The sequence below is a fragment of the Crocodylus porosus genome, unplaced genomic scaffold (genome assembly GCF_001723895.1).
Source record: "Crocodylus porosus isolate Cpor-Errol unplaced genomic scaffold, CroPor_comp1, whole genome shotgun sequence".
Taxonomy (NCBI): domain Eukaryota; kingdom Metazoa; phylum Chordata; order Crocodylia; family Crocodylidae; genus Crocodylus; species Crocodylus porosus.
In genome coordinates, this window is record NW_017728906.1 from 196,344,137 (window position 1) to 196,370,098 (window position 25,962).

The 25,962-nt window shown below is 47.2% G+C and overlaps 1 protein-coding gene across 5 annotated transcripts in view; it reads left to right on the forward strand.

The window, feature by feature from the left end:
- Nucleotides 1-25,962, forward strand: part of TENM4 (teneurin transmembrane protein 4) — a 760,950-nt gene that overhangs the window by 713,949 nt on the left and 21,039 nt on the right. For all 5 annotated transcript variants that reach the window (XM_019530413.1, XM_019530416.1, XM_019530415.1 and 2 more), the window contains 4 exons: nucleotides 8,806-8,978; nucleotides 13,315-13,550; nucleotides 21,197-21,493; nucleotides 22,234-23,848. In XM_019530413.1, coding sequence (XP_019385958.1) covers nucleotides 8,806-8,978; nucleotides 13,315-13,550; nucleotides 21,197-21,493; nucleotides 22,234-23,848 — 2,321 coding nt within the window. The remainder of the gene's footprint in view (nucleotides 1-8,805; nucleotides 8,979-13,314; nucleotides 13,551-21,196; nucleotides 21,494-22,233; nucleotides 23,849-25,962) is intronic.

Here is a 25,962-nt window from a genome sequence, read left to right on the forward strand (position 1 = left end):
TTTGTCCATACCCTGAATGTATCATAATCCAGTTAAAGCCACTAGGAATCTATATCTTGCCCGTGTTTTCCAACGATAAATAAATGGCAGGAAACAGCATAGCTCAGTAGGACCATGGCAATCTTCAGCCACTCACAACTGCTTCTGTTTTTTCTTTTTGCAAGTCATTTTCTGGTATCTCTTCTTCTCCCTAAATGTTGTAAATCTGGGCTGTTAGGTCACAGCTTCCATGGGCCTGAATCAACTGAGCTGATGTGACCCTGGGATGAAGAATAGGAAACAGGATTTCTTACACCCTAGGAATAGTCCTCTCTGAGGCCTCCCAGTATGTTCCTACTGACATGGGGGAGATGGAAGAGGGCCAAGCCATGGGATCTATTGGCCATGTCTCCCCAGAGAGCAAGGGGATAGGAGCCTTCTCCAAAGGAGAGCACATCTGCTCCAAAGCCCTTGTAGAAGGGGAGGCCTTTCTCCTAGACCAGGGCTATCCAATTTCAAAGTGGCTGGGAGCCACAGTCCCATGACTATACACCGCGGCAGCAGCATTAGTAGGGACCATGGGCCACCCAGGCTACGCACCCCACATGCACACGGGGGGAGCCCAAGGGTTGTATGCTAAGCCCTCATGAGCTGTGGGTAGCTTGCTGGCCACCCATTAGACAGCCTTGCCGTAGACTGTGAGAAACCCACCTGCAGCCATCCAGCTCACTGACTGTAGTGATGGGAGGGGAAGAATTCAACAGTTGCTCCAGAAAATGGCATCCTACGTCCCAATGAACTTCTGTGCAGGTCCAGGGCTGGATCCAGAGGGGTTGCAGGAGTGCGACCTCACCCTCCTTTCTGGCCACATCACAGGAACAGCAGTCAGGGTCATTTTTAAGTCCCTCAAGCAGGTAATAATTCCTTCCTTCCTTTCCATGCTCTGAGGCATGTCCCCTCTGCCTGCCACTACCACTGCCGCTGTCTTGCTCAAGCTAGGACAGCAATGGGTGGGTTCTGCCTCCCTGCCTGGTCCCCCTGGCTGTTCTCCGCCAGCCCAAGGGCAGGTGCAGAGATGGGGAACTGCCAGCACTCCCCTGGGCTGAGCCCAGCCCCTGAGCAGCCTGGCTGGAGCTGGGTAGAAATGGTTTTCGAGCTCTCCTAACTCTTGGGACAGTGGCAGGGGGGCAGGGAGGAAGGCTGGGTGCAGGGAATGCAGCCACCCCGGTCACTGCTTCCACACCCCACTTTGCAAAATCCTCCTGTGCAAGTCTCATTTCAGAGGGCTAAATGATGTCTATATATTACTGTACCTCTGCACAGCAGTGAAGTTTGACCTCGCTACACAGGGTGTGACATTCACACAGTACAGGTCTGCTTGACCAGCAGCTGAATGAAAAATCCACCTTCATGTTGGGTTTTTGGCAGAGATAATTAATCAGAAAAGTAGGCCTGGAAACTCTTGCAAGCTAAAACTCTGATGCCATCCATCTCCTCAATCCAAAGCAAAAGGATACAATTTATTGGGTTTTGTTTTCTTAACTTGACCTGAAAGAATGGCAACACATCTGTTTTAATGGCTTAGGAACTGTTTTTGGCTTTTTTTTTAAAAGAGAAACAAGAACCTTGTTAATTTTTTTTTTTAAGAAATCAGGATTATAGTAATTATCTTGATTACCATAGCTCATTGAGATGGTATCATTGTATGTTAAATAATTTAGCTTCCCTCTAAGCCAAAGTCACAACTTTTATGCATTTAATCAATGCAAGGCTTTTTTGTTGTAGGTCTTTTGTGTGCTCAATTAGTCTTCAAGGTAATTTTTTCAGATGCAGACCTAGTAGGTATTTGCACATCACTGCAGCCAAACCTTACAGTCAGGCTGCCCAGAAACCATGTTCACCAACAAGAGGTGATGCAGACTGGGGGTGGGAGGATAGGGTTATTGAACCAGATCTTCAGATTTCAAAAAGCGGAATGATCCCAATTTACACTACAGTGAACGGAGGCAGTGTCTTTGCAAAGGTTTCTGCTTCTGCTTTGGAAAGTGGGACATGCTTTCTCCAAATTCACATTCATGGACAAATGTTGGTCTCAAAATTGCTCTTGTTAACCCAGCTCTTGGGTTTTTCTTTCTTGTGATCTGCGTACTGTGGTCTGATTTAATGACACAAATGATTAACTTAATGGAAGAATTTTCTGAGGGATCCCTGAACCTTTTGCCAGGAGTCCCCTGTGAAGTTTGAACAGGGGAATTCTGCTCCAACTTTGAATCCTAGTCCCCAGATAGCTGGATGCTTCTCTCAAACTACTCTGTAGCAAATATAATGGGCAAAAATTGCAGCAAAATAGCATAATTGTTGTCACTGTGCTTCTGAGTTACCTCTACTGTGCCGTGTCAAGTAGGCTGTACCTTTTGGAGTACCTATATCAAATTCAAGAAGCTGAGGCAATATAGCCCCAAGTGTATGCTAAGAAGCGTTCCCTGAATGTGGAGCTGGGCTGGTAGGCAGCTACATCAGCTCATTCTCAGGTGGTGCATGTACAGCTCGGGTCAGTAGCTGCCTTATAGTTCATGGCCACACTTCCAGGCATGGCATTGATGCAGGGTAGGCATGTTCTCCATCACAGAGTGCTGCTTGGGGTCTTCTGAGCACGGTTACCTGCCCAGCAACAAAAGGCTAGAGGCTCCAAGTATAGCCTTGACTTCTCAGCCTTTGGGGCCTCTCCCAGGGCTTGTCTGTAATGGGTCAGTGATAGGTCTTATGGAGGGTAGGACTGAACAAGTCCCACCCAACCAAGCCTGCCAATGAACTGCAGGGCTGCAAAGCCATGATATTGCTTTAAATTTGCCCTTAGTGGCCTCTCTTAGACACAGGAGAGATGGTATCAGCTCAAGAGAAGGTGCTAGAGCCACGTCTACAGATGTGTCATGGGCACCCTTCCAGCTTTCGAGCATGGCAGGCAAATAGGACATGCTCAGTCCTACCTTTCCCAAGACCCACCTCTGATGTGATGCAGCCTGAAGCATGTACAGCTGCGTTCCAGATCGGTCCAACCCTTGCGTCTCAGCCCAGTTCTCATATAGGCTCAGCCTGGGCTTCTGTTTTTGCATATGGGCCTTTACATTCCCTCCCCTATTCCAAGATAAAGATGAATGGGGATGAACAGCTACCTCTTGAGTATAAAGCAACATGTATTTAATGTAGCCTCTTACCCAGCGATTATAGTCCTGCATGCCTGTGACACTGTTAGGGAATTTCTGTGAAGCTATAAATTACAGGAACCCCAAACAGGGCACAATCCCTTTGTCCTATCTGAGGTGTGCATTTCTCCCCTGCTCCTTGTTCTACTTTAAATATAATACAGAGCCTCACCATTGCTCCTTTAAAGACAATGGAGCAAAATGGCAATAAGGGAAAATACCACTTTTCTACTGCCCCAGAACAAGTCTCTTAGGCATGTTCTGTGTCACCAGGTACCCATTAACACAACAAAGTTAAAACCAGGGTGTTTTTAGGCTGCAGACAGTCAAAAAGCCTGGGGATTGAATTGATTCAATCTTCATAGGTTAGTCTAAACTGCATCAATTGAACCGATAAGCAAGTGAACAGACATTCACTTCTGATTCCAGAAATGCAGCCACATGCCTGCAGTGGCTCAGGCCAGAAGCTGGGGGGGCACTAGAGCACACTTCTCTGATAGGCTGGAGCAGGCAGCTTAGGCCAAAGCTAGCCTGCCTACCCTGCAAGGGAGGTGCAAAGCATCCTGGGATGCTGGGGGACTGTGAATTAACTTGAATCTGGAATAGAGTCTTGCATCAGGTCAGGTACCCATGGGTCAGGTCCAGGTGGGAACGTGAACTACTTTACATTTTGCAGATTGGGTGTGGGTCTGAAAAATAAAATTTCAGATTAGACTCAGGTCAGGTAAGCCTCACCGCCAGCTGCTGACAGATGTAAGAAATCCTACACTTTACCGGAAGAAGCAGCACAAATGAGATCAAACAAAGAAGGAAGAATGGCCATGAAGGAGATCAAAGAAAAGATAGAGCAGGGTGGCACACCCTGCTCTATCTTTTCTTTGATCTCCGTCGCAGCCATTTTGAACATTAACGTTCTGCTTTTTCTGGTAAGACGCTGTTTTCTTTTCCAAGTCTGGCAGCAGCTGCCCAACACATGCCCAGAACAGGCAGCGTGTTAGTTTGATCTGACTTGCCCAACATCTGTATAGATCAGGTGCTTCAGCAGGGTTTGTTTGGTGCTTTTATCTAATAGCTGACTGAATCAGCTATTACATAAAGGTGCCAAAAAGCCCTTCTGAAACTCCCAATCTATACAGATGCTGTGGAGGCGGGTTGAACTAACACAATGCTGCTTCCAGGAAAGCGCAGAGTTATTTTTTGTTTTATGTCTGTCAGCAGTGCAGATCAGGTTGCAGATTTGCCTGAAGCGGGTCAGTCAGTCTGTGGGTAAGACGACTTGCTAATAAGGGTTGCAGGTTCAGGTCTGGTTGTATAACATTAAGCGCAGGTCCGAAGTGGGCCTTTAAACTCAGACCCACACAGGTCTCTGATCTGGGGAGGACAGAAGTTCAATAAACTGATTTACCTAAATTAGTTATGTCTGATACTGCATCCATCCAGGTTTATTTTAAACCGGTTTTGGCCATTTTGATAGCAGTTTATGTGCACTGAACTTCTGTTGTATTACCAATTTGAACCAGTTTCCGATCAGATATACTGATTTATGTGTAATTTTGGTCCCTAGGCTTAGTGTCAAAAGGACAGTGAAAGCCCACCAGTCAAATCACCAAGGTTTGGGGGGGTGTTCGAAGCCTACATATGATTTTAACAACCTAGTAAGGAATACATTTCAGCTCCTCTTTGCTGTTGGGCATTGAGGGAAGTGGCAGGTAATAACAGGGTCAGATACACACTGGTTTGGTGCGCAGGATGTTATAAAGGAGGGGCTTTCTGACATACAAGTAGCTTGCTAGGATCGTTATAGATTTTTAAATGTTGGATTTAATGTCACTGCAAACACTGAGTTGGAGGAGGGCAGGTGTGGTGCTGTGCCACCTCATGCACAAGGTGTAGTTTGGGGAGCGCTGGAGAAGCTTCGGCACTAACTGTAATCTTATTAGAGTGCATTTTTCCAACGTATTTGGCTGCAAGCTCCAGAAGGCTGCTAACAGGTGAAACCACCAAGATGAGGAATCCCAGCGAATCCTGCAAGGAATTGATTTCTGAGTAGACAACACTTGTGACACTCTCTCAATTCCCAGAACCAATGATTCTGCATAACAGTAATGTGATAAATGCAAGCTCCAAGTGTTTACAAGCTAACAATTAGGCCTCATAAGCACCAAATACCATTTTAATTCTGTGCATTGAACCTTAGCTAAATAAATTTCCAGTTGGGAATTGATGGCAACAGCTTCCTTTGCCGGCCTAATAATTGTCACTGTAATTGTAAATGCCGAGTCTTTGCAGTTGGTGTGAATGGGAGGCAGCAGCTGCGTTAGCAGGTGATGAATTCATTGCTCAGAGTGGCTGCTGTGTACATTCCTGTGCTTCAGTGTTTCTTTCATTCTGGTGCTTCTGGAGCTCTTGGACAACACAGACGTCTTAGGCTGGGATGCAAACGGGGCCACCTCTAAATCCTTAGACTGTGGAAACAGGCCTATCCAGCTTAGCTGTGAAATGAGTTGACTAGGGGAGATTTATCTTACTACAAATACCAGGACGCACCTGCAGCTACATGAAAGCCAGTCACCTGGCCTTCGTCTCCAAGCCGGGGATCTGTCAGAGAAATGCCTCTGTGAAGGCTGGAAGCGGAGGTGAAGGGAGATGAAACATTCCTGTCAATCACTTTGCCTTGTTAAAGCCTATTATCCATTCAGAAATGCAGAGGCCTTAAAGTCAGAGGGGCCCAGGGGGTTGGGGGTGTATAATAAACAGCATCATGTATGTGCCGTACCTTCTAATCCAAGCCAAAAGGGCAAAAATGCTCCCATGATATGCAAAATATGCAGTGAGCAAAGAGGAAAAGAAAGGCATGCCGTGAGGGGAGCACGCAGCACGCAAAGGAGAATTTCAGCACCCACTCCCATGGGTCGCGAGCCTCCCGCCCTGCATCATCATCCAGCACGAAAGGGCTTCTTTTTGGGACATGAATTTTGTTACACTTCATCTGCTGTTAATTAAAAATCATAATCAAAATGTTAATGGTGCAGTTATGCTACTTTCTCACATCCCCTTCCCTGTAGGATGCGACCTTTTAGCAGCTGTGACTAGGTGAGATATCACCTCTGGAGTACAGTGCTTAGGAGTGCCCTCCCCGCCTCACTTTCTAATGCAGATGGGATAGAAGAGAAACAGGCTTTTGCATGCATAAAAAGGCAGATGTTTTGAGTTACCCGCAGTCCCAAATTCCACTCCTTGCTCATAGGTAGAATTCAGCCACGTTGCTGCCCAGTCTTGTTAAACTCTGCATGTGACATATTATGCAAATTGTGTGTATTTTCTTTCTTTGATTTAAATAATAAAAAGCTTTAGGCACCCCGTTCCACCCATATGGTTGCTATATATGCATTATTTGCATATGCACCAGTTATTTGCATATTTGCAAATCATTCTTCCCCAAGCAGCGGCAGGGCCAGGAGATGAAGCTGCACAGAGCTTGGCAGCTGTTGCCATGTTAGGTGACAGGAGAGGGGATGTGAAGGACTGCTAGCGTGCATACATGGGCAAGTGCCAGGGGGTGTTTGAGGTGTGCCGATGCGGGGAGGTTGGGTAATGTAGGGGGTCGGGTCGGTGCTAGAAGGTGTCTCAGGGCACTGGATAGATGTAGGGGTGCTTGGGTGAGTTGGGAGTTGCTAGTAGAGGGACTGACATGGGGACTTTATGGATGTGTTGGGAAGAAAGCAGGTGTCTGGAAGGATGGTTTGTGGTGCCAGGGGAAGCTGTGCCCTACGAAGTTGGCTGTTTGCTCAGAGGTGATAACTGAGGGACTGAGGGCCTTTCTTTGGAGCATGGAAGTAGGCATAAATTGTGTATAGTCCTTGTGCTGCCTCCCTGCACAGAGCTGAGTGTCATTCACTTCAGATGAATCACAGACTAGTGACTCAGGACTTAAAATGAACCAGGAGTCACTTGTCTATCACACATACACACACCCTGTCTCTCATATATCCATGGCCCTGATTCTCGTCTCTCTCACGTTACCTTTATGCCAGCAGACCTCCTCCAACTTCAATGGTGTTACGCTTGGCTGGGGCCAGCATAAGAAAAGGATCAGGATGTAGCTGAGAAGAATCACGTGGTTTTTTTCTGTGCATTTTTTCTTTGTGCCATCCTTGCCCTGAGCTTGTTAAGCATGCCAAGTCTGAGCTGTCAAGTTCAGATACCGACATCCTAATGATTGCGGGGTTGGGATAGGGACCCTCTTCACTCTTTAGGTTGCACTTTCCAAGCAGGAATACAGATGTCGCTTAGGGAAAGCGCGCGTGCTATTGTGTGTGCTTGGGATAGCATGACCGTTGCCATGTCCCTCAGTTGTCATACTCTGGGTCTCTTCTCCTCAGAGGTCCTGCTCCTCAACCTCTTATCATTCTTGGCATTTGCTACATCTTCCTAAAAGCACAGGGCCCAAAACTGAGCACAGGTCTACAGCTGAGGCCCCACCACGTGCCTCCAATGTTGTACATTCAGCACTTCCTGGAATAGCATTTGCTCTTGAACGCCTGGCGGGTGGGACTTGCAATGGCTTGACTCTCACCCGTGGGTAGGTTTTGGTAGCAGAGGTAGACAGGATAGCTTTTATACCTGTTTCTCCTTGTCAGCTTACAGGGCTTACCCGTGACTGGTATCTTGTCAGTCGGCCCACGGGCCCTGGGGAGTTGCACCCCAGTGGCTTCCTACCGCACTGCGCTCTGGTTTACATTTTGGGAAGCTGTCCTTACCCTGAGCTCACTCTCCCTGCTAGAGCCATGCTTTGAACATGCCCAGGGGACCGGGAGCCATTGCTAGGTGGGGAGATGCAGGCTCAGCATGAGAGCACCCATGTGAGCGCTGCTCGGGGAAGTTCCAGCCGCAGGGCGTCTGCGTCTCCTTTTTACTGATAAAACAAACCCCTACCTCGTTAGGCGGTCGATGGCCTGTGCAGAAAGAGCTGTTCTCAGCCTGCTTCCTCGTGTTCCCATCGCAACAATCACCCTGGCCAGCACCTCTCATGAGAGAAAGTCAAGGAGTGACGAGAGAGAGGCCACGTTCTCACCCGCTCAGATTGGCCCTGCTAGATGAGGACTGGGGCACAGGATGGGGCGATGCTAAGCAAGGGTCCCGGGGCCTTCGTTCCCTGGGGGAGCTAGTCTGGCTCCTCTCTCCAACCCTCGCGTTCACTTTAAAAGAAGGAAGCAAAATAATCCGAGTCCCAGAGTACAAAGAGCCAGGAGCACAACCCAGGGAAAGAGCAGACCCTGGCATTGCAAAAGCCCTTCTGTTCAGCTGAGACAGACTTATTTAAGCCAATCTGAAGGCAGAACAGGGAATGTACCATAAATCAGGAGCAGAGGCAATGTGAGGATGGCAGGGTATATATATATATATATATTAATATATAGGCTTGATTACAAGCATTGTACCAAGTCCTGCTCCTCTCCACAGGACAAAGCTCCCTACTTAGATGGTCCTGAGAAACCCCAGTCAAGGGCATTGCCTGGGTAAGGGCTTGGGAGGTCAGGATGTGGCCTGTTCTTCATAGGGCAGCATGTACGCTCCGCTCCTCAGGCCACGCTGTTGATTGTGCCGCGTTCCTCCCTTCCAGGTACGACAGCTTTGGGCGCCTCACCAACGTGACGTTCCCCACGGGCCAAGTCAGCAGCTTCCGCAGCGATACCGACAGCTCCGTGCACGTCCAGGTCGAGACATCCAGCAAGGACGATGTGACTATAACAACCAATCTGTCCGCCTCGGGTGCCTTCTACACCCTCCTGCAAGGTGAGCTCTCAAACTGCTCCCCTGCTTGCACGGCACTTGCAGGTTTAAGGAACAGGGACCGGGCCTTGTCTTGACCATTCCTGTGCCAGAAGCCCCTTGTAACTCTCCCCGTGCTGATACACGCGCACTCATGCCTACTCAGCATGGCAAGCAGGAACTTTAAGCAGCTCACAGGTCCCTCCGGACTTGTTTTCCACTCTCGGTGTAGTACTTAGCTGCCCATTCCTCTCAAGGTGCGATATTTCAGCAATGTTCCCATTGTTGTCATAACAAAGGGGCTGCTAAATCTAAGTCCTCTTCCGGCTGATCATGTTACTCCAGCCTTTTAATGCCTTTCCGCTTCAAAACTTAGTGCCCCGTTGGAATGGACTTCAGGCTGAGGGTAGGAGACCATATTTTTTTGTTCACTGATCTCTCAGATGCATGCTAAGCATCCCCTGGTCGAGAGCTGATAGACCAAACCAGCCCAGAGGCTCCCACACAAGCCAGAAGGAGGGCAGGAGGAAAAAAGAAATGTGGGACAGGGTTGCACATACACGGTAAAAACTTAGCACAGCGGGTTCTGCACGTGTAGGGCCAGACGTGGGGCTGTTATAAGACAGTGCAGTTCTGCCAACTTCGGTGGCAGGAGATAGATGGGGTGAGAGGATTAAGGAAGTGGGAGGTGATGGGGTGAGAAGATAGAAAGAGAGGAGGTGAAAGGGGAGGAGGCAGAGAAGCACTGGGGTAGGGAGCTGCAATTGGGGTGGAAGTAATCGTGTGGGAGTCAGTTGTGATTCCCTGAGCCCAATTGCCTGAAGTTTCAGGATGCTCCCCAGGGGCTGGGGCTGTGCTCAGTCCTGCTCCCAAGGGCCTGGAGAAACAAGGCAAAGACTGGCAAGACCTCTGCAATCCCCATTCCTTGCTAGAACTAAGAGGAGGTACCAATGGGCCCTGGCTCTCCCCTGCACTCTGCTGACTTATGCTCATTGCTCAATGAGTTGTAGTCACTCTCTTTTGTGATCAAACAGCCTTAGCTGAAAAGAAATGACCCAGTGAGACCAGTCCACCCATCTGCATTGTTTTTTTAAAAACCATGTCTCTGGGAGAGTCATTTATTTTTGGTTTCAGATGAGAAGTTTGCGGTGCCCTATGTGCTGCATTCCCTATGGGCTGGAAAAGCTATTTCAGTATCACAAGACCCTTCATTGTCCTGGGGCATACACTGGAGTAATATGACACAAACCAAACCCAAGCCTAGCCAAACCATCCCAAATCCACTGACCTTAAGATGTCTGGCAAATACTCAGACCTGAAGTTGGCTTCACCCCCAGAGCCTAATTAAGCATTAGAAGCTCCAGTTGGGGGTTTTTAGTGAAATAAATGGCTATGATTTGGTTTATGCCTTCAGGGGTGTAGGGATGGGTGCATAATGGTGTCACAGTCAATCATTTCCAAGCTCCCCAAGAAAGGGCATCATTATCACGAGGGTGCAGGATTACTAAAGGCTTCCCCACTTCAATATTTTGAAGTTAGAGAATATCTTCATGGTGGGGAAGGGCAATGAATGGCTTGTAATGGACGGGGACATGAATGGTTCCCTAAAAAAATACATTTCCTGACACTTGAGCTTTCTGACAGACTCCTGAAAGGTGTGAGCAGAACCAGTGGGAATGAAACTGCATGGCCATGTTCACCGGGGTCTCCTTAAAATAGGCCATGGTTCACAGCACAGCCAAACCGCCTCATTTGCAAGAGCAGCGAATGCCACTCCCAGACAAATCTGAGACGTTTCAACTGAGGAACATGTACATTATGTGCTGCTCCAGTAGATGGTCATGCTCATGACTTTCTCGTGACTTTTATGACCATTTTGCCCTCCTGGTTGAGAGCACGCATTTCCAGGAGCAGCAAAGACCACCGAGCGTGGAAGTTGGCTGGCACAGAGCTTCCTCATGAGCTCCAAATCTTGGCCAACTCTGACAAATGGCTCGTGAACCTTTCAGAAAACCTGGATGGAGCTACATGTGATGTGGGTTGGAGTCGGTGTGAAACTGAGCGGCATGATGCCTCCTACCCAAACCCCAGAAACGCACAGGATAAAAGCCTCAGAGGTATCCGGCTCCTGTGGTCTTCACTGGAAGTTACGGCCCAGATGCTCGAAGGTGCTCAGTCACTGCTCTAGACAGGAGTCCAGCACCTAGCCCCATGGCAGCCTGCCACAGAGTGGAAACCGAGCCTGGAGGTTGAGGCTCAAGCCCCCTGTATAATGAAAGGAAAATAAGGTGCCTGAAGTAGGGAACCACACAAACCAGCTGAGCCTGGAGCTGCCCAGCTAGCCAAGAGCGGGGAGCACAGAAAAGGAGCAGGCCTTAGATCACCTCATCTGTCATCTCTGCATGCTGGTTGGTGCATATCTTTGGCAAGACAGGTGCCCCCTGCATTTGGGCTTGTCAGATACAGAACTTCATCTGGCACCTAACCCAGGTCAGAGAGCAAGAAAGGGCTTGAAATAGTCGATAGCCCGCTAGCTAGGGCACTCACTGTGTATGCAGATTCAAAGCCAAGCTTTGTCTAACTTGGAAGAGGGACTTGAACCCCCATCTCGAGTGAATGCTTTAACCACCATGCTATTTGCTATGCCATGGTGTGTCCATCTCTTTTTGGAGCTAATCCACTTTGAATAAATAGTTATTTATTGGGTCTATATTGGGCTGTAACCTGAGTTATGGGAAATAACTTGACATCAGAGTGCCTGAATTTCTTCACAGATGTCCTCCCTTCAGAGCATCCTGTAACAGGCTTGTCCCTAATCCTCACCCACACCGTCTAGGTGCACGGTGAGAGAGAGGTGCCTTACGTGTGAGGACAGCAAAGTGAGGCATGTCGCCATTGAGCTAAACCTATTCAATAGGTTTCCAGGCAAGGACCAACAGCCAGCTCCCTGACGGTCCCCCTTCTTCATTGCACCTCCAAATCAAGCTTTGAGTGTTTGTGGTCTTGATCAAGATCCCATTAAAATCAATGGAAAGGGTCTTCAGTGGGCTTTGGCTGCACATGCAAAGGGCTTTAGATCTACTGTCATGGGTCTTTGCTGCAGGCTGATATGCACTGGTGATTTCCAGTGCTCCTAATGCAATGGCTCAAGCTATCACTTAATCATTTGCTAGATGCTGTCCTGGCCGAGGTCAATGGGACGCCTCTGACCCACTATGGCAGGAGCAGGAACACAGGTTCATAATGAATGAGACCAGCCAAAGTCAGGTGTCCTCTCCTTTCCTATTGTGCCAAGTGGTGCCATTTGCCAGTCTCGCCTGCAGAGATTATTTTGTCCTGACTTTGTTCCCTGCTTCCCCCCCACACCCTTCCAACTGTGGGAGAACAGCTCATGAACCTATCTGACTTGCCTCCAAATGGAAAAACCATTGTCAAGAATTTTTCAAGGCAATTTTTATTCATGATTGGGTATTTATGGCAGCTGGGGAGACAGGAACAGTAATGTTCCCCCACCTGCAAGGACGTGCAGAGCAGGCAGTGTCTGCATAGTGCATTTATAAAACCCTCCCCACACTGGGCAAGGCCCATGGCCTTCTGCGCAGAATTGGAAAACGGTCATTGCAGTTGATGGAGTCTCTCCCTGATTGTCCTGTTTGTGGAGCAAGGAGCAGAGTGCTGCCTTTCTCCCTCTGTCCCCACCCCAGAGCTGATGGAGTTTGACCCATGGACTCTGTAGGTCTCTTCAGATCTCTGCAGATCTCTCGGGACCCATCCCCACGAAAGCCCTGTGTCTCTGGGCCCTCACCCCCTGTGGCAACAAGAGCTCTGTTGGTGCCTAAGAAGTCTTTCTTTGGATGAAAGAGAATGACCCTCATCTTTGGAAAAACCAGTTAGCAGTAATCTTCAATGAGAATCTCCACCGCTTGAGATGGAGAACATGGCTGGAGGGAGCATTTGCTTCCACTTGCACATACGTGGGACATGCACACTCTTCAATTGAGTTAGCTCTCCCGATTCTCAGTAGCAAAAGCTCACCCGCTACACGAGTCACAAGTACGAAGCAGGCATTTTCCTCCTGGACCTGGGGTCAGTTCCAGGGGGAAACATGAACACATTTCTGAGTGCATCAGGAGCATCGTTTAGCCCACATGCCTGGGAATTTTTCTCTAAGTGCATGAGGGCCCAAAAAAGGACATTCCCTCTGAACCAACCTGACCTGTTGTCACATTAACAATGGACAGTAAGTGGGTTTGGTTTGCGATGATCCAAAATGGTGTTGCTCGCTCAGGTGAGGAAGCGAATTAAATACGGGTTGACACCTTCCGTCTTTCATCTGAGCCCATCTCTCCCTTTCCTCCAGACCAAGTCCGCAACAGCTACTACATCGGTGCTGACGGTTCTCTGCGGCTGATGCTTGCTAATGGCATGGAGGTGGCACTGCAGACCGAGCCCCACCTCCTGGCTGGCACGGTGAACCCAACAGTGGGGAAGAGGAACGTGACTCTGCCCATCGATAACGGCCTCAATCTGGTTGAGTGGAGGCAGCGGAAGGAGCAAGCCAGGGGGCAGGTCACCGTCTTTGGGCGCAGGCTGCGGGTGAGTCGCTCATGTGTGATGTTGGATTTTAATTGGCAGTCAGATCCAGCCCTCAGTCCCAACAGGGAGGGCACTGCTGGTTCACTGTAGTGTTAGGAGAGCTGCACGCTTAGACTGGACATAACAAGCTTAATGTTCAAATCCAGCACATCACATACTTAAGTTAGAAACAAGCACAAAAATCTACATGTGCATTCCCAATTGCAGCCAGCGCTTTGCTTGCATGTAAGCTTGGACCTGGTCACTCTTAATTCAGCCTGCAGGCTCTGAAACACTTCTAAATGCATTCGAGTCACCAATTGGGCAGCACAGTGAGAAACGTCTCTAGGTAGACTGCCCTGCCCATCTCAGTCCCACAGGCTGAACCATGCTCTCTCTCCTCTGAGAACGCACAGTCGATTTTGCACTTGTGACTGGCATGCCTGGAACGTATAGTTGCCACACGACAGTGCTTTCTGCCAGCTTGTCTGTGCTTTTGAAAGGTCTAGCCCAATAAGCCAGTAATTACAATAATATTCCAAATTGCATGGTCTCACCATCCATAAATTCAAGCTGCCATTCCTTGAACTAAGGGCTGTGCATGGCTCACAGGAAGCAATATGCACCTGGCAAGATCCAGCTCCACGAGACTGATGCTCCAAGTGGTGTTTAATGTCACTGGAGAGAGAGGAGTTGGCAGTTCTTTCCATGCACTAAAGCTGGACAGTCACTATGAATAAGTCCAGTTTCAGAATATGCATTTCCTGATCTCTGCTTCTAATCATCATTTGTTTTTTGCAGTATGTCCCCTGCACCATTTCTCCTCTTTCCACCTACACTCACACTTGCATGACATGTTTCACATTCTCCCCGCCTGTCTGAGTTGCATTTGATCTCCTCCTCCAGCGTAGGCCATATCATGAAGCACCCGTACTTTTCACTTGCTTTTTCTATCGCAAATGGAAACCTGTGCTAACAGAACTCAGTGGTCCACGCTTTCCATTTCCCCTATTTATCAAGGAATAAAACCTGTTGCCAACAGAAGCCAGCGGGAGCTGGGTTACATGTGTCGGAAGCCCTCCTTGGAAGCTGCTTTATGCATGTGGATCAGCTGGCTCAAATATCCTTATTTTTCCATTTAATAACCAATAAAATTGAGACATGAGTCTGGCTGTAGAGGGAGAGGAGCCTGTGAAACCTGCAGCTGTGTCAGAGCAACTCGGTGTTCAAAGCAGTTTCTGCCCATATAGCTGCAGCTCAGCTGGCCTTCGCAGTATTATTTTCTCAGACCTTCACATTGGAATGGGTTTTTATTGTGTACTTTTGAGCATTTGGAAAATCACTTTATAGGTCTGTTTCCAGGCTGTTGATCTGTGTTTCTGTCACTCTGTTGAGGCTGACTCATGCTCATAGCCTGGTAGGGCCCAGTAAGCAGCCAGGTATATAGCATTATTCAAGGATGAAGCTGTGAGTTGCTCCATGCTGGGGATGCAGCACAGTTGAGAGTGTACAAAGCATTTTCACCTGCCTCCACACACCTGTGCAAGCTGCGTCCACACCCTCATGGCACCAGCCACAGTTGCTAATTACCTCCCAGATGGTATCAAGTACCTTTACTTGGCATCATTATAGATCTGTAGTTGTCTCTCTTCCTATATCATAAAAGGCAGAAGGACCCTCCTTTCCCTGGTCAGTGAAAAGCTTGAGGGAAGCTTTAGTTTAACACATGGTTGAGAGAGATAATTCAGAGCCCAATGAATATTATCCACTCCATGTGAATGTCCCTGAGAGTATACGCTTTCCCCCCACTACAACTCTGCTAGTAGCTATTTGCTGAAAGGCAGCAAACCAATCTAGTTCTGCTATACTAAGGAGGCAAAGCATAAAGAGAGCATCTGAAGAGGTTCAGATGTTCGGCCTGCAGCTCCGAACAGCTCAGTTCACAGGAACAGGTCTCAGGAGTGGAGGAAAGGATGTGGTGAATGGATTCTTGGAAAAATAAAGCAAACACAAACCTAACGTGCTGTCTGTCACCATCACAACAATTGCACTGCTTTGTGCAGTCTTTTCCTTTCCTCTACCCATGGTCTGTCTTGTCTATTTAGCCTATACATTCTTGGCGGCACCAATGGACTAGTACCATCTGTACGTCCAGTCTGCTTGGGCCTCTCCTGACCTTGAGGCCCACAAGAGCCCAAGCCTGGACGTCACTCACAAGCATTGCAAGACCCTTCTATTTGGGCAGGCATTTAGCAAACAAAGCTAGGCCAAGATGCTGTTCAGTGCAGGGGGCCTCTGTCTTTTATGATATAGGAAGAGCAACAACTACAGAGCTATAATGATGCCAAGTAAAGGTACTTGATACCACTGGATGCTAGATCTACATTTTATGCACCAGATTTGGCAAATGGAGCCATTTGATTCAGCCCCTGCACATAGGACTATGGTGGCATTCAGCAGCAGGTCACTTTGCTCAGTGCTGTAGCAAGTGTAGGGAGAGCAGGGCAACCGCCCTGGGCACCAAAGCAAAGGGGCACCAACAGGCACTGCCCAGCTGAGGCGGGGCACAGGACAGAGTCATAAGCATTTTTTGGGGGTAGGGGGTACGGGGACTCAGGGAGGGTGGCTCACACTGCTGCGTGCACTCCCGGGCAAGTATTGGGGGGCATGTGACCCCCCCAGATCTGTACACAAGACAGATCTGTACAGTCTGCACAGATTTTGCTGTGCCAATGTGGCAAGAAGCACCAGCTGTAGGTGCTGTCGCTGTGACGACAGGGGCACAGCAATGGTGGTGACTGGGTCCTTCCACCCACCCACCTCTGACCCAGACTGGGTCACTGTGGCGCTCAGTCTGAAAGGCTTGTTGCCTGCTGGTTTAGTGGGTCTCTGTTTTATTGTGAATTTCTAGTAGCCCTTTTATGCTCTTCTGTTTTCCTGTTCTGAGCCACCCTGAGCCTTTGTTGTGAAGGGCAGCATATAAATTGCATAAATAAATAACCCTCTGCGCTGAGCAGAGCGGAGCTCTGTTCTTAGCTGCTTCATAGGCCTTCCCACAGCAAATGCAATACAGCAGTAACTTAGAAAAAATTAATAAGACACATGCAAGAAATAATGTCCAGGGTAGCAGAGAGAGGGTTTTATTCTGCAGACTTCGTGGTGCAACAGGAGCTACCGGGTACCTGACACATTTACTATGGAGTTCATCCATATTTAACTTGGCCTGGCAGGCAAAGTGGAGGAAGCACACCCCATAAGTCCAAATAAAGTGAGGAGTAATGATATACCAGCAAAAGCTACAGTAGGGCACCTGCAGTATGTCAGCTCCCCAAGACAGTTTCATCCTTTTTCTTAATGCAGACTTTCTCCTCTGCCATCTCGTGGCCAAATGCTGTAACAGCCCCTTCTGCTGACAGCTCCATGTGTCCTTTCCTTACTTCGGAGTAGCCATACTTCAGAATAAGATCTGAGGCAAATGACTCCATGACAATCGTGTTGTGTATGTGTGCTGCCAGAGCAGCTGTGCTATCTCTCTACAGGGACTTCCATTCAGAACGAAGAGCTGGGGGAGCTCTGCTTGGGGCTTGCATATTCAGGCCCCGCACTGGAGGCAGGATTTGGCTCTTAACCTGTGTTAATTTACAGCCTCGCTGAGCTGGGTTGGGTTACAGTGTTTGTCATCTGTCTCTATGGTGCCAGTTTTGCTGACTGGGCTCTTTTGTGCTTCATCAGTCAGCAGCACCGTGCGGCAGCCTGTTCACTCTGCATCCCCTACACGGACCCCGCGAAAGCTTCTAATTGGCCCTATCAGCATGGCAGATTGATAGCATTATTGGCTGGCTGGCTGCAAATTCACTGCTGCCAGTAACAAATGGCTGTGCACAGGCTCCATCCAAAATTAGCCTCTTAGCTAGAACACTGCTCCTGATAATAGAACTCATTTTTTTTTATGAGCATGAACTTTTTAATAAAGAAGGATGTAAAATAATCTCTGGCTGAGGAAAACCAAAGCAGCAGACCGAGACAGGGTTGTTTGCTCGGTCTGTTTTATTTAACCAGAGATCGACCCAATGGGATGAGTTGTGTTCCACCTCCCAACCCCCAATCCTGGTAGTAAGACAGCAGCAGCAATGGCATCCCTTGTCACAACAATGAACCCCAGCAGAACCGGCCGAACTACAGAAATTGTGGATGCAAATTCTGTCGACTTCTTGACTAATTAGGCTAACCAACCTCTTCCTCAGGACTTCTATTGGGAGCCTGGTCCCAAAGTCCAACACCCCGATCGCTGTTCACCATTGAAAGTTAGTGTTACGTTCCACTGGGTTTGAAGGAGCTCTTGCTACAGAGGTATCATTTGCACTCTTATAGTTAAGGTTGCCTCCAGATTTTCATTGTACAGAGGAGATTGCTTCACATGATTTTGTCCATATTTTCACTTACAGGAACACAGTCAGGAACGGGAACAAGTGATAGCTCTGCCCCTGCAACACAAAAAAACAGCCTAATTATTTGTCATATTAGCAGTTCCCAATCTACGCAGACAACCTGTCGGGGGTACACATGAACAGATTTATTATAATTACTTTATATGACAAAAATTTGCTGGTGGTACTTAAGGTTGTATTGTTTTAAATTGGTGGTGCGCAATCTGTCAGAGTTTGGGAACCAATGTGTTATATTAATCATTCCTGGGGTACAAGTTTGAAGAGCTTTTTAGTTGAGTTTTTGGGTTGGTTTTTTGGGGGGAGAGGTTGTAGGGGGGGTGTTTGGGGGTTTTTTGGTTCCTGAACATTAGCTGGCAATTATTTAATTATCGCTCAAAGTGGGAGTTGCATACCTTTAGTGATCACTGCTGTGTTTAAATTTACCCAGGCCAGTGCTCTGGGTGCCTGCACACTTGGTCAAGTGTAGCATTGAATTCAGACATATAAATCTGAAAGACTAGAATATAGCCCTTGGGCCAATTCCTGAGGTCCTTTCTCAGTCCCTACTTAGCAAACTCCCAGTAACATTAACAGGATATGAACCATAAAAAAGACTTACAGATTTGACCCATATTTATTACTGACCCTCTAAGGTGTGCCTGGCAGTGTTCACTTGGCTAGTGCTCTTTCTGCCACAGAGCACCCCTGACCCACAGAGCTCATATCCCTGAGGCATTAATGGATAAGATACCTTCGAGGAAAAATCATCCCATGCTACAAATAGGCTATCACAAAGCGGTCTGGTCCATGCAGCTGAAAAGGTAGATTTGTGGGTGCTGTTTAAAAAATAAGAGCTGTAGGAATCTGGGAGATGGCTTCCAACAAGAATCCATCACATGGACTTGTGGTTTAGGGTATAATTAGTTTAATCTGGCATTGCTTGCCAGAAAGTGGGGGACTGAGTGGCTTCAGGGCACTAGTAATGGCATACAGAGATTTGAACCAAGCCTAACGGGTGCCAGGGGACCTGTGATTCAGCCCAGTGGCCATGACTGGTGCTGTTGTTGATATGCTGAGCACAGAGACCACCTGGAGATAGAATTAGACCCAGCGCTGGAAGAGCTCCATCCAGCTCCGCTGGCGGACGGCTGCGCATGGGAGCTTGTGGTGTTGGTGCCTCGGCTGCGCTTGTCCTGAGAATAAATGGAAGGCAGATTCATTTTGCTTTCCCTTTCCTTATGGGTAATTGCTGTTTCTCTATTTATAGTAGCAGAGTCCCTTCTACACATCAGCTTGCTCTGTTAGTTACGTATGTGCATCTGCAGTTAGTTTTGATTCCTTCTTAATTATTTCCCGGCTTGCCTGTTATAATGGGATTCTGGCTGATTTCCTGCTTCTCCCATTACCCATTTACATTTTATTTTAAACTCTGCTGCATATTTAATTTTAGCAATGTCTATCTTGGCTCTGTGTTAACCACTGGTTTCCTGTTATCTTCCATTTACCTTTGCTGTCCACCATGATGGCATGGCCTTTGTTGTCTCCTTCTCTTCCCGCATCTGTTTAATCTGCAGATCTGCCACCAATTCTGCAGTGGTGTTTTGCTCCTGCCAAAGCCTAGAGAGCTGGGGCTCTGGGTGGGCAGAGACAAGGGAGTCTTGGCCATTGCTAAAGTCTTGAGCTGTGGCTGGAGCTGAGAGCAGGGCATTCCTAGTCACAAGGACAGACCCATCATCTCACACAGAAACACCTCCATGTCACATTGCTTCCTTTCCCAAGCAGTCTACTGCATTTCAGACTGTTTTATTCCTCTTCAGAAACAGGCACAAGTTTTCTATAGCCTGCATCCTGCTCACTGTCTCTTCCTTTCGCTGTAGCACTGGTTTCTTCGGTTTAATGCCATACCACCTTCTTCTTCCAAGAATAGTATTAGTATTACTACCACCACTATGGCCTAGAAGCCCCAGTCACAGACCAAGTGTCTTTCCCTTTGCAACTGTGAGCTTTTCCCATTCAGACAAGTCCTCCTCTGTTTTTCCCTCTTCTGCTTCAGATCTTGGTGCAGGACAATCCTGCATTTATTTTCTTTGACCTAGACCATTAGCATGTCTCTCTGCTTAGAGGATGTTTATTTAACTATGTATTTCCCTCCCTTGCTCCTGCCCTAACCCTAGAGAATCACTAGGAATTCAACAATGTGCTCAAAAATAACAGCCCAAGATCAAACCAAAAACAGGGCTGAAATTAGATGTTGCACTTCATTAAGGAGTGCCCTAGATTTTATTCATGGTAAGATGGAGAACCTACCAGCAAGTTCTCCATGGGGTTGGGTTTTTTATTATTCTGTGCACAATGCTGCCATACTATAGTCCTGTTGCGTTATAAATGGCTGCACACACATAGATAAAGAGTGATTGTATTGCTAGTTAGTATTCATAACACTTTGGATACAGCCTCAGAATGAAAATGCATTTTTGCTGTTACCTTTGAAGTATATACCTTTGATCTTGTCTTCATCTGAAGCTGCAGCAGCAATTCAAGCAACAGGAACGTGATTACTTGAGGCAGAATTGAGCTAGGACAATGGTGTCAAGAGCTCCAACTCTTGTCGAAAGGGTCATGGGGTCTATAATGACTCCAGATGGTCAGAGCTTCCATATTACATCCCAGAGGAAAGACTGCACCACTGTTAAGTCACTTGTCACTGTTCAAGTGATTAATGCAGAGTCAAAGGAATGAGTTCAAGCCGCTATTCCTTGCAGTATTCACAAACACACTGACCTAATGCCATGTCCTTTTTTCGGATTTATGAACTTGGGTGTCTGTGAAAGTGAGAGGACTTAAGCATCCCAGGCATATTGCAAGTACCTTGCAAACTACCCCTCCAAAGTCTTGCCAGTGTACTTCTTTCAGACTTAGGCCTTCACTGCTGCAATAGGAAAAGCTACTCTTCACAAAGGCTGTCTGATGGTTTTCTGGTACTGAAGCTAGACTAAAACTAAGGTGGGCTTTCAGACACACTAGGTGTTGTCTGAGTCGTGAGGCCAGTGAAATCATTGGTAAAACTCACACTGACATCAGTAGAAGCAGAGGCAAAGCGACAAGTGCTGTGGCTGTCTCACCCTAAGACTGTTAATATATAGGCATCTGTAGCGTCAAGACTGATTCAGAGGGGCATTTGGTGGGATGAAGCTAGTTCTTGTGATTTCTGACATGCTAATTTGTCTTTCAATCCCCTAGGTGCACAACAGGAACTTGCTATCCCTGGATTTCGATCGTGTGACCAGAACAGAAAAAATCTATGATGACCATCGCAAGTTCACACTGCGGATCCTGTATGACCAAGCAGGGAGACCCAGCCTCTGGTCTCCTAGCAGCAGACTGAATGGCGTGAATGTGACATATTCCTCCGGGGGACACATTGCAGGCATCCAGAGAGGAACGATGTCAGAGAGGATGGAGTATGATCAGTCAGGCAGAATTATATCCAGAATCTTTGCTGATGGAAAATCATGGAGCTACACTTACTTAGAGAAGGTGTGTCCTCTTACCGACTGCAGCTCATTCGTTTTTCATGTGCTACACCCACTCTAGATTCATTCATTGTAGATACACAGCCAGGGTAGATTGCCTTAACTCCTTTGACTTTGTCTCAGCTGAGAATCTCCCCTTTAGAGTTTAATACACATTCATGTGTAACCCTGGTATCCAACTCTCAGACAACAAAAAAAGCTAGCACTGAGTATTCCCCAAAAAACAAGACTGTCCCTCTGCTCCTGCCCCATTCCCTATGCATGTGGATTAACCTGCAAATCTTTGGTTACTTAAACAGAACAGTCTCACGTTGAGTTAGATACCACACATACATTTTTAGATAAAGACAGATCACGTTGGGGTGATCACATTAATCAGATTGCATTCATTAAAAAGATACAGTGCGTTCTGATAAAGGTAAGCACACAGTAGTGACTGAAAGATTTTTCTATATAATATAGGACCAAACAATCCATAGAGTCCAGCTTCCTGTCTTCTGCAAAGGCTTATTCCAGATGCTTCATAGGAAAGGAGAAGAGCGAGCAAGTTAGGTGGCCATATGATGATTGGCTGCATTTTAGTTTCTCTGCGATCTACAAAGACTACTTGAGTTATGCAGACCACAAGTGCTTCTTGGGGTAGAGTTTAGAGATCCCTTGTCCTGAGAAACTGTCTTTTTTGTAAAATTTTTGTAAAAGTTCAGAATGAAGAAAATAATTAATTCATTGTTTTCCCTATTCCAGTCCATGGTGCTGCTTCTTCACAGCCAGAGGCAGTATATCTTTGAGTTTGATAAGAATGATCGATTGTCATCTGTGACAATGCCCAACGTTGCCCGACAGACCTTGGAAACCATCCGCTCTATCGGATACTACAGGAACATCTACAAGCCTCCGGAGGGCAATGCCTCAGTCATCCAGGATTTCACTGAGGAAGGGCAACTCCTTCATACCTTGTACATGGGGACAGGGAGGCGAGTCATCTACAAGTATGGGAAGTTATCCAAGCTAGCTGAAATGCTGTACGACACCACAAAGATCAGCTTCACTTATGACGAGACTGCAGGCATGTTGAAAACAATCAACCTGCAAAATGAGGGGTTCACCTGCACAATCAGATACAGGCAGATTGGCCCACTCATAGACCGCCAGATCTTCCGCTTCACTGAGGAAGGTATGGTGAATGCCCGCTTTGACTACAATTATGACAACAGCTTTAGGGTGACCAGCATGCAAGCAGTGATCAACGAAACACCATTACCCATCGATCTCTACAGATATGATGATGTGTCAGGCAAAACAGAGCAGTTTGGTAAATTTGGGGTCATCTACTATGACATCAATCAGATCATCACTACCGCCGTTATGACTCACACCAAACACTTTGATGCCTATGGCAGAATGAAGGAGGTTCAGTATGAGATATTCAGGTCACTCATGTACTGGATGACTGTGCAGTATGACAACATGGGAAGAGTGGTGAAAAAGGAGTTGAAAGTTGGCCCATATGCCAACACAACAAGGTACTCTTATGAGTATGATGCTGATGGCCAGCTGCAGACTGTGTCTATCAATGACAAACCACTTTGGCGTTACAGTTACGATCTAAATGGAAACCTCCATTTGCTTAGCCCTGGGAACAGTGCCCGCCTTACCCCGCTCAGGTACGATCTCAGGGACAGGATTACAAGACTAGGGGATGTGCAGTACAAAATGGATGAAGACGGTTTCCTAAAACAAAGAGGGAATGACATTTTTGAGTACAGCTCAGCTGGCTTGCTCATCAAGGCCTACAATAAGGCAAGTGGATGGAGTGTGAAGTATCGTTATGATGGCCTTGGAAGGAGAGTCTCTAGCAAAACAAGCCATGGCCATCATTTACAGTTCTTCTATGCAGACCTAACCAACCCCACCAAAGTCACCCACTTGTACAACCATTCAAGTTCTGAGATCACCTCCCTCTACTACGACCTCCAAGGCCACCTTTTTGCAATGGAGCTCAGCAGTGGAGATGAGTTCTACATTGCTTGTGATAACATTGGGACCCCTCTGGCTGTCTTCAGTGGGACAGGCTTAATGATCAAGCAGATCTTATACACAGCATATGGAGAAATCTACATGGACACCAATCCCAATTTCCAAATCATCATTGGCTACCATGGAGGCCTGTATGACCCTCTCACTAAGCTCATCCACATGGGCCGAAGAGACTATGATGTGCTAGCTGGGCGGTGGACGAGTCCAGACCACAACATGTGGAAACATCTGAGCAGCAACAACATAATGCCTTTCAACCTTTATATGTTCAAAAACAACAACCCTATTAGCAATTCTCAGGATATCAAATGTTACATGACAGGTAATACTTCTCTTTATCTTTTTAATTAATTTCTACTCATGCTGGTTTTGTTCAAACGAGCCCACGGTTGGTAGATAGGTTCCTCCTCCTTCAGCAACCTAGTCACAGGGGTTTTTTTAGTATAGATGGAGACTGAAATTATAACGTAAAAAAAATCTTTAAAAAAACCCCAAAAAACGTGTCAGTCCTTCTTTATCCATTACACACAAGTAAAAAAAGGGCACTTAATATGTTTTTCTCTTGAATGACACTTTTAACCCTTCTTCAGCAGACACTTATTTGCATCCATAGACTTCATGACATATTTAAGACAAGATCCCCATGCCTCCCCAATTAGTTTTCCTAGAAAAGAACCCTAGCCAACCACACCAAGGTCACCCACTTGTACAACCATTCAAGTTTTGAGGTTGCTTCCCTCTATTAGGACCTCCAAGGCCACCTCTTTGCAATGCAGCTCAGCAGCAGAGGTGAGTTCTACATCGCTTGTGCTGAGTATGGGCTTAGCTACCTATCCCCACCTCATTAGGAGCCCTTTACAGGATCTAGCATTACCCTGGGTGAGAATCACTGCCTTAAAGCCTCATCTTCATAGTTTCATAGTTTGTAGGGTCAGAAGAGACATGAGCTGATCATCAAGTCCGCCCCCCTGCCTTGGCAGGAAAAGGTACTGGGGTCAAATGACCCCAGCAAGGTGTTCATCCACCCTCTTCTTAAAGACCCCCCAGGGTAGGAGCCAGCACCACTTCACTTGGAAGTTGGTTCCAAGTGAAGTGGTGTATGTGTACTCCTGTATGTGTGACTCAAGCTGACTTTGACAGCCTGCAAGGGAAAAGCCATGGTTTCCTATGCTTGGGATGCATAAAAAGGTCCAGTATAGCAGGTGTCTTTTCTTCTGTGATCTCATCGAATCATAGAAGTGGGTTACAAGAATATATGTCTATGATTCTGCTTGGGATCCCCCTTGCCCCACATACCTACCACCTGCCCCACACACTGAGGGGCTGGGGCCCTGGGCAGGGGGTCAGGAGTGAGAGCCACTGGGTCAGGACTGGCCATTGATGTTTACAAATGGGTCCTGGTACCAAAGAAGTTGAGAACCACTGATCTAATCCAACCCCCCTGCTCAAAGCAGGACCATCTCTTTCCCTTCATTCTCTTCCCCGGGGCCCATTTCTTCAAATTTCCCTGTTTCGTTGCTGATGGACATCCCAATAATCCTTCCCGTTTGCTGGTAATTTTGTTTGCATCACTTCCAGTGAGCTGCAAGGAAGGAGCCCAAACATGGGCTTGTTTCACCAGAATGGCAGGAGCAATCTAAACCTTTTTCACAGCTGGGCATCTCTGAGGCCCTTAAAATAACAATGGGTTTCAAAGTTAATCCATCCTGTAGAGGTAACAATTAGTGGTTAAAAGCCAGTACCAACAGCTAATGTGTGTCTTCGAGTTAGATTTAAACAGGGAAAGGTCCGGGCCTTCCCTAATGTCAACAACTAACAAGGTCTACAAAGGGGTTGTTTAAAACAAAGAATAAGTGGGACCTGAAGTGTATCAGTAGAAAAGGAGCCAGGAGACCTGCCTCACTTGACGGTAGAGCTCACATCAGATAAAACAAACTCATTGCCCCGTCCTAGGTTCCTTCTCTACATGTGTGCATCCAGGCAAACAGGATGCAGGCCATCAAGCACTTATAAAATGTGTGTATGAGCCACACCTCTGTCACATATTTTACAAGAGAAAAGAAAGTCACGTTAGACATGTTTTTAAAAATCAGATTTGTACCCTATTACACATCCCTGACCTGCAATACTACCTTGACTCGGTTACATTGAGGCAGACATGCTCAGATACAGCTTTAAGGCAGTGCTTCTCAACTGAAGCAATGCTAGATCCTTTGAAGGATCCTAACGAGGTGTGAGGACATAAGTGAGGTGTGAGAAGATAAGCAGCTAAACGTATGCTCAGGCTGGTCCCTGTCTGGGCCATCCCCCACCCCCATTACCTGGCCCCTTTAATAGGGAGGTAAGCACTATAATTTATATATTAATTTTTTAAACTGGGCGCCACGCGGTTCATAAAAGTTACGGAGGAGGGTGCCTCAGGTCCAAAAAGGTTGA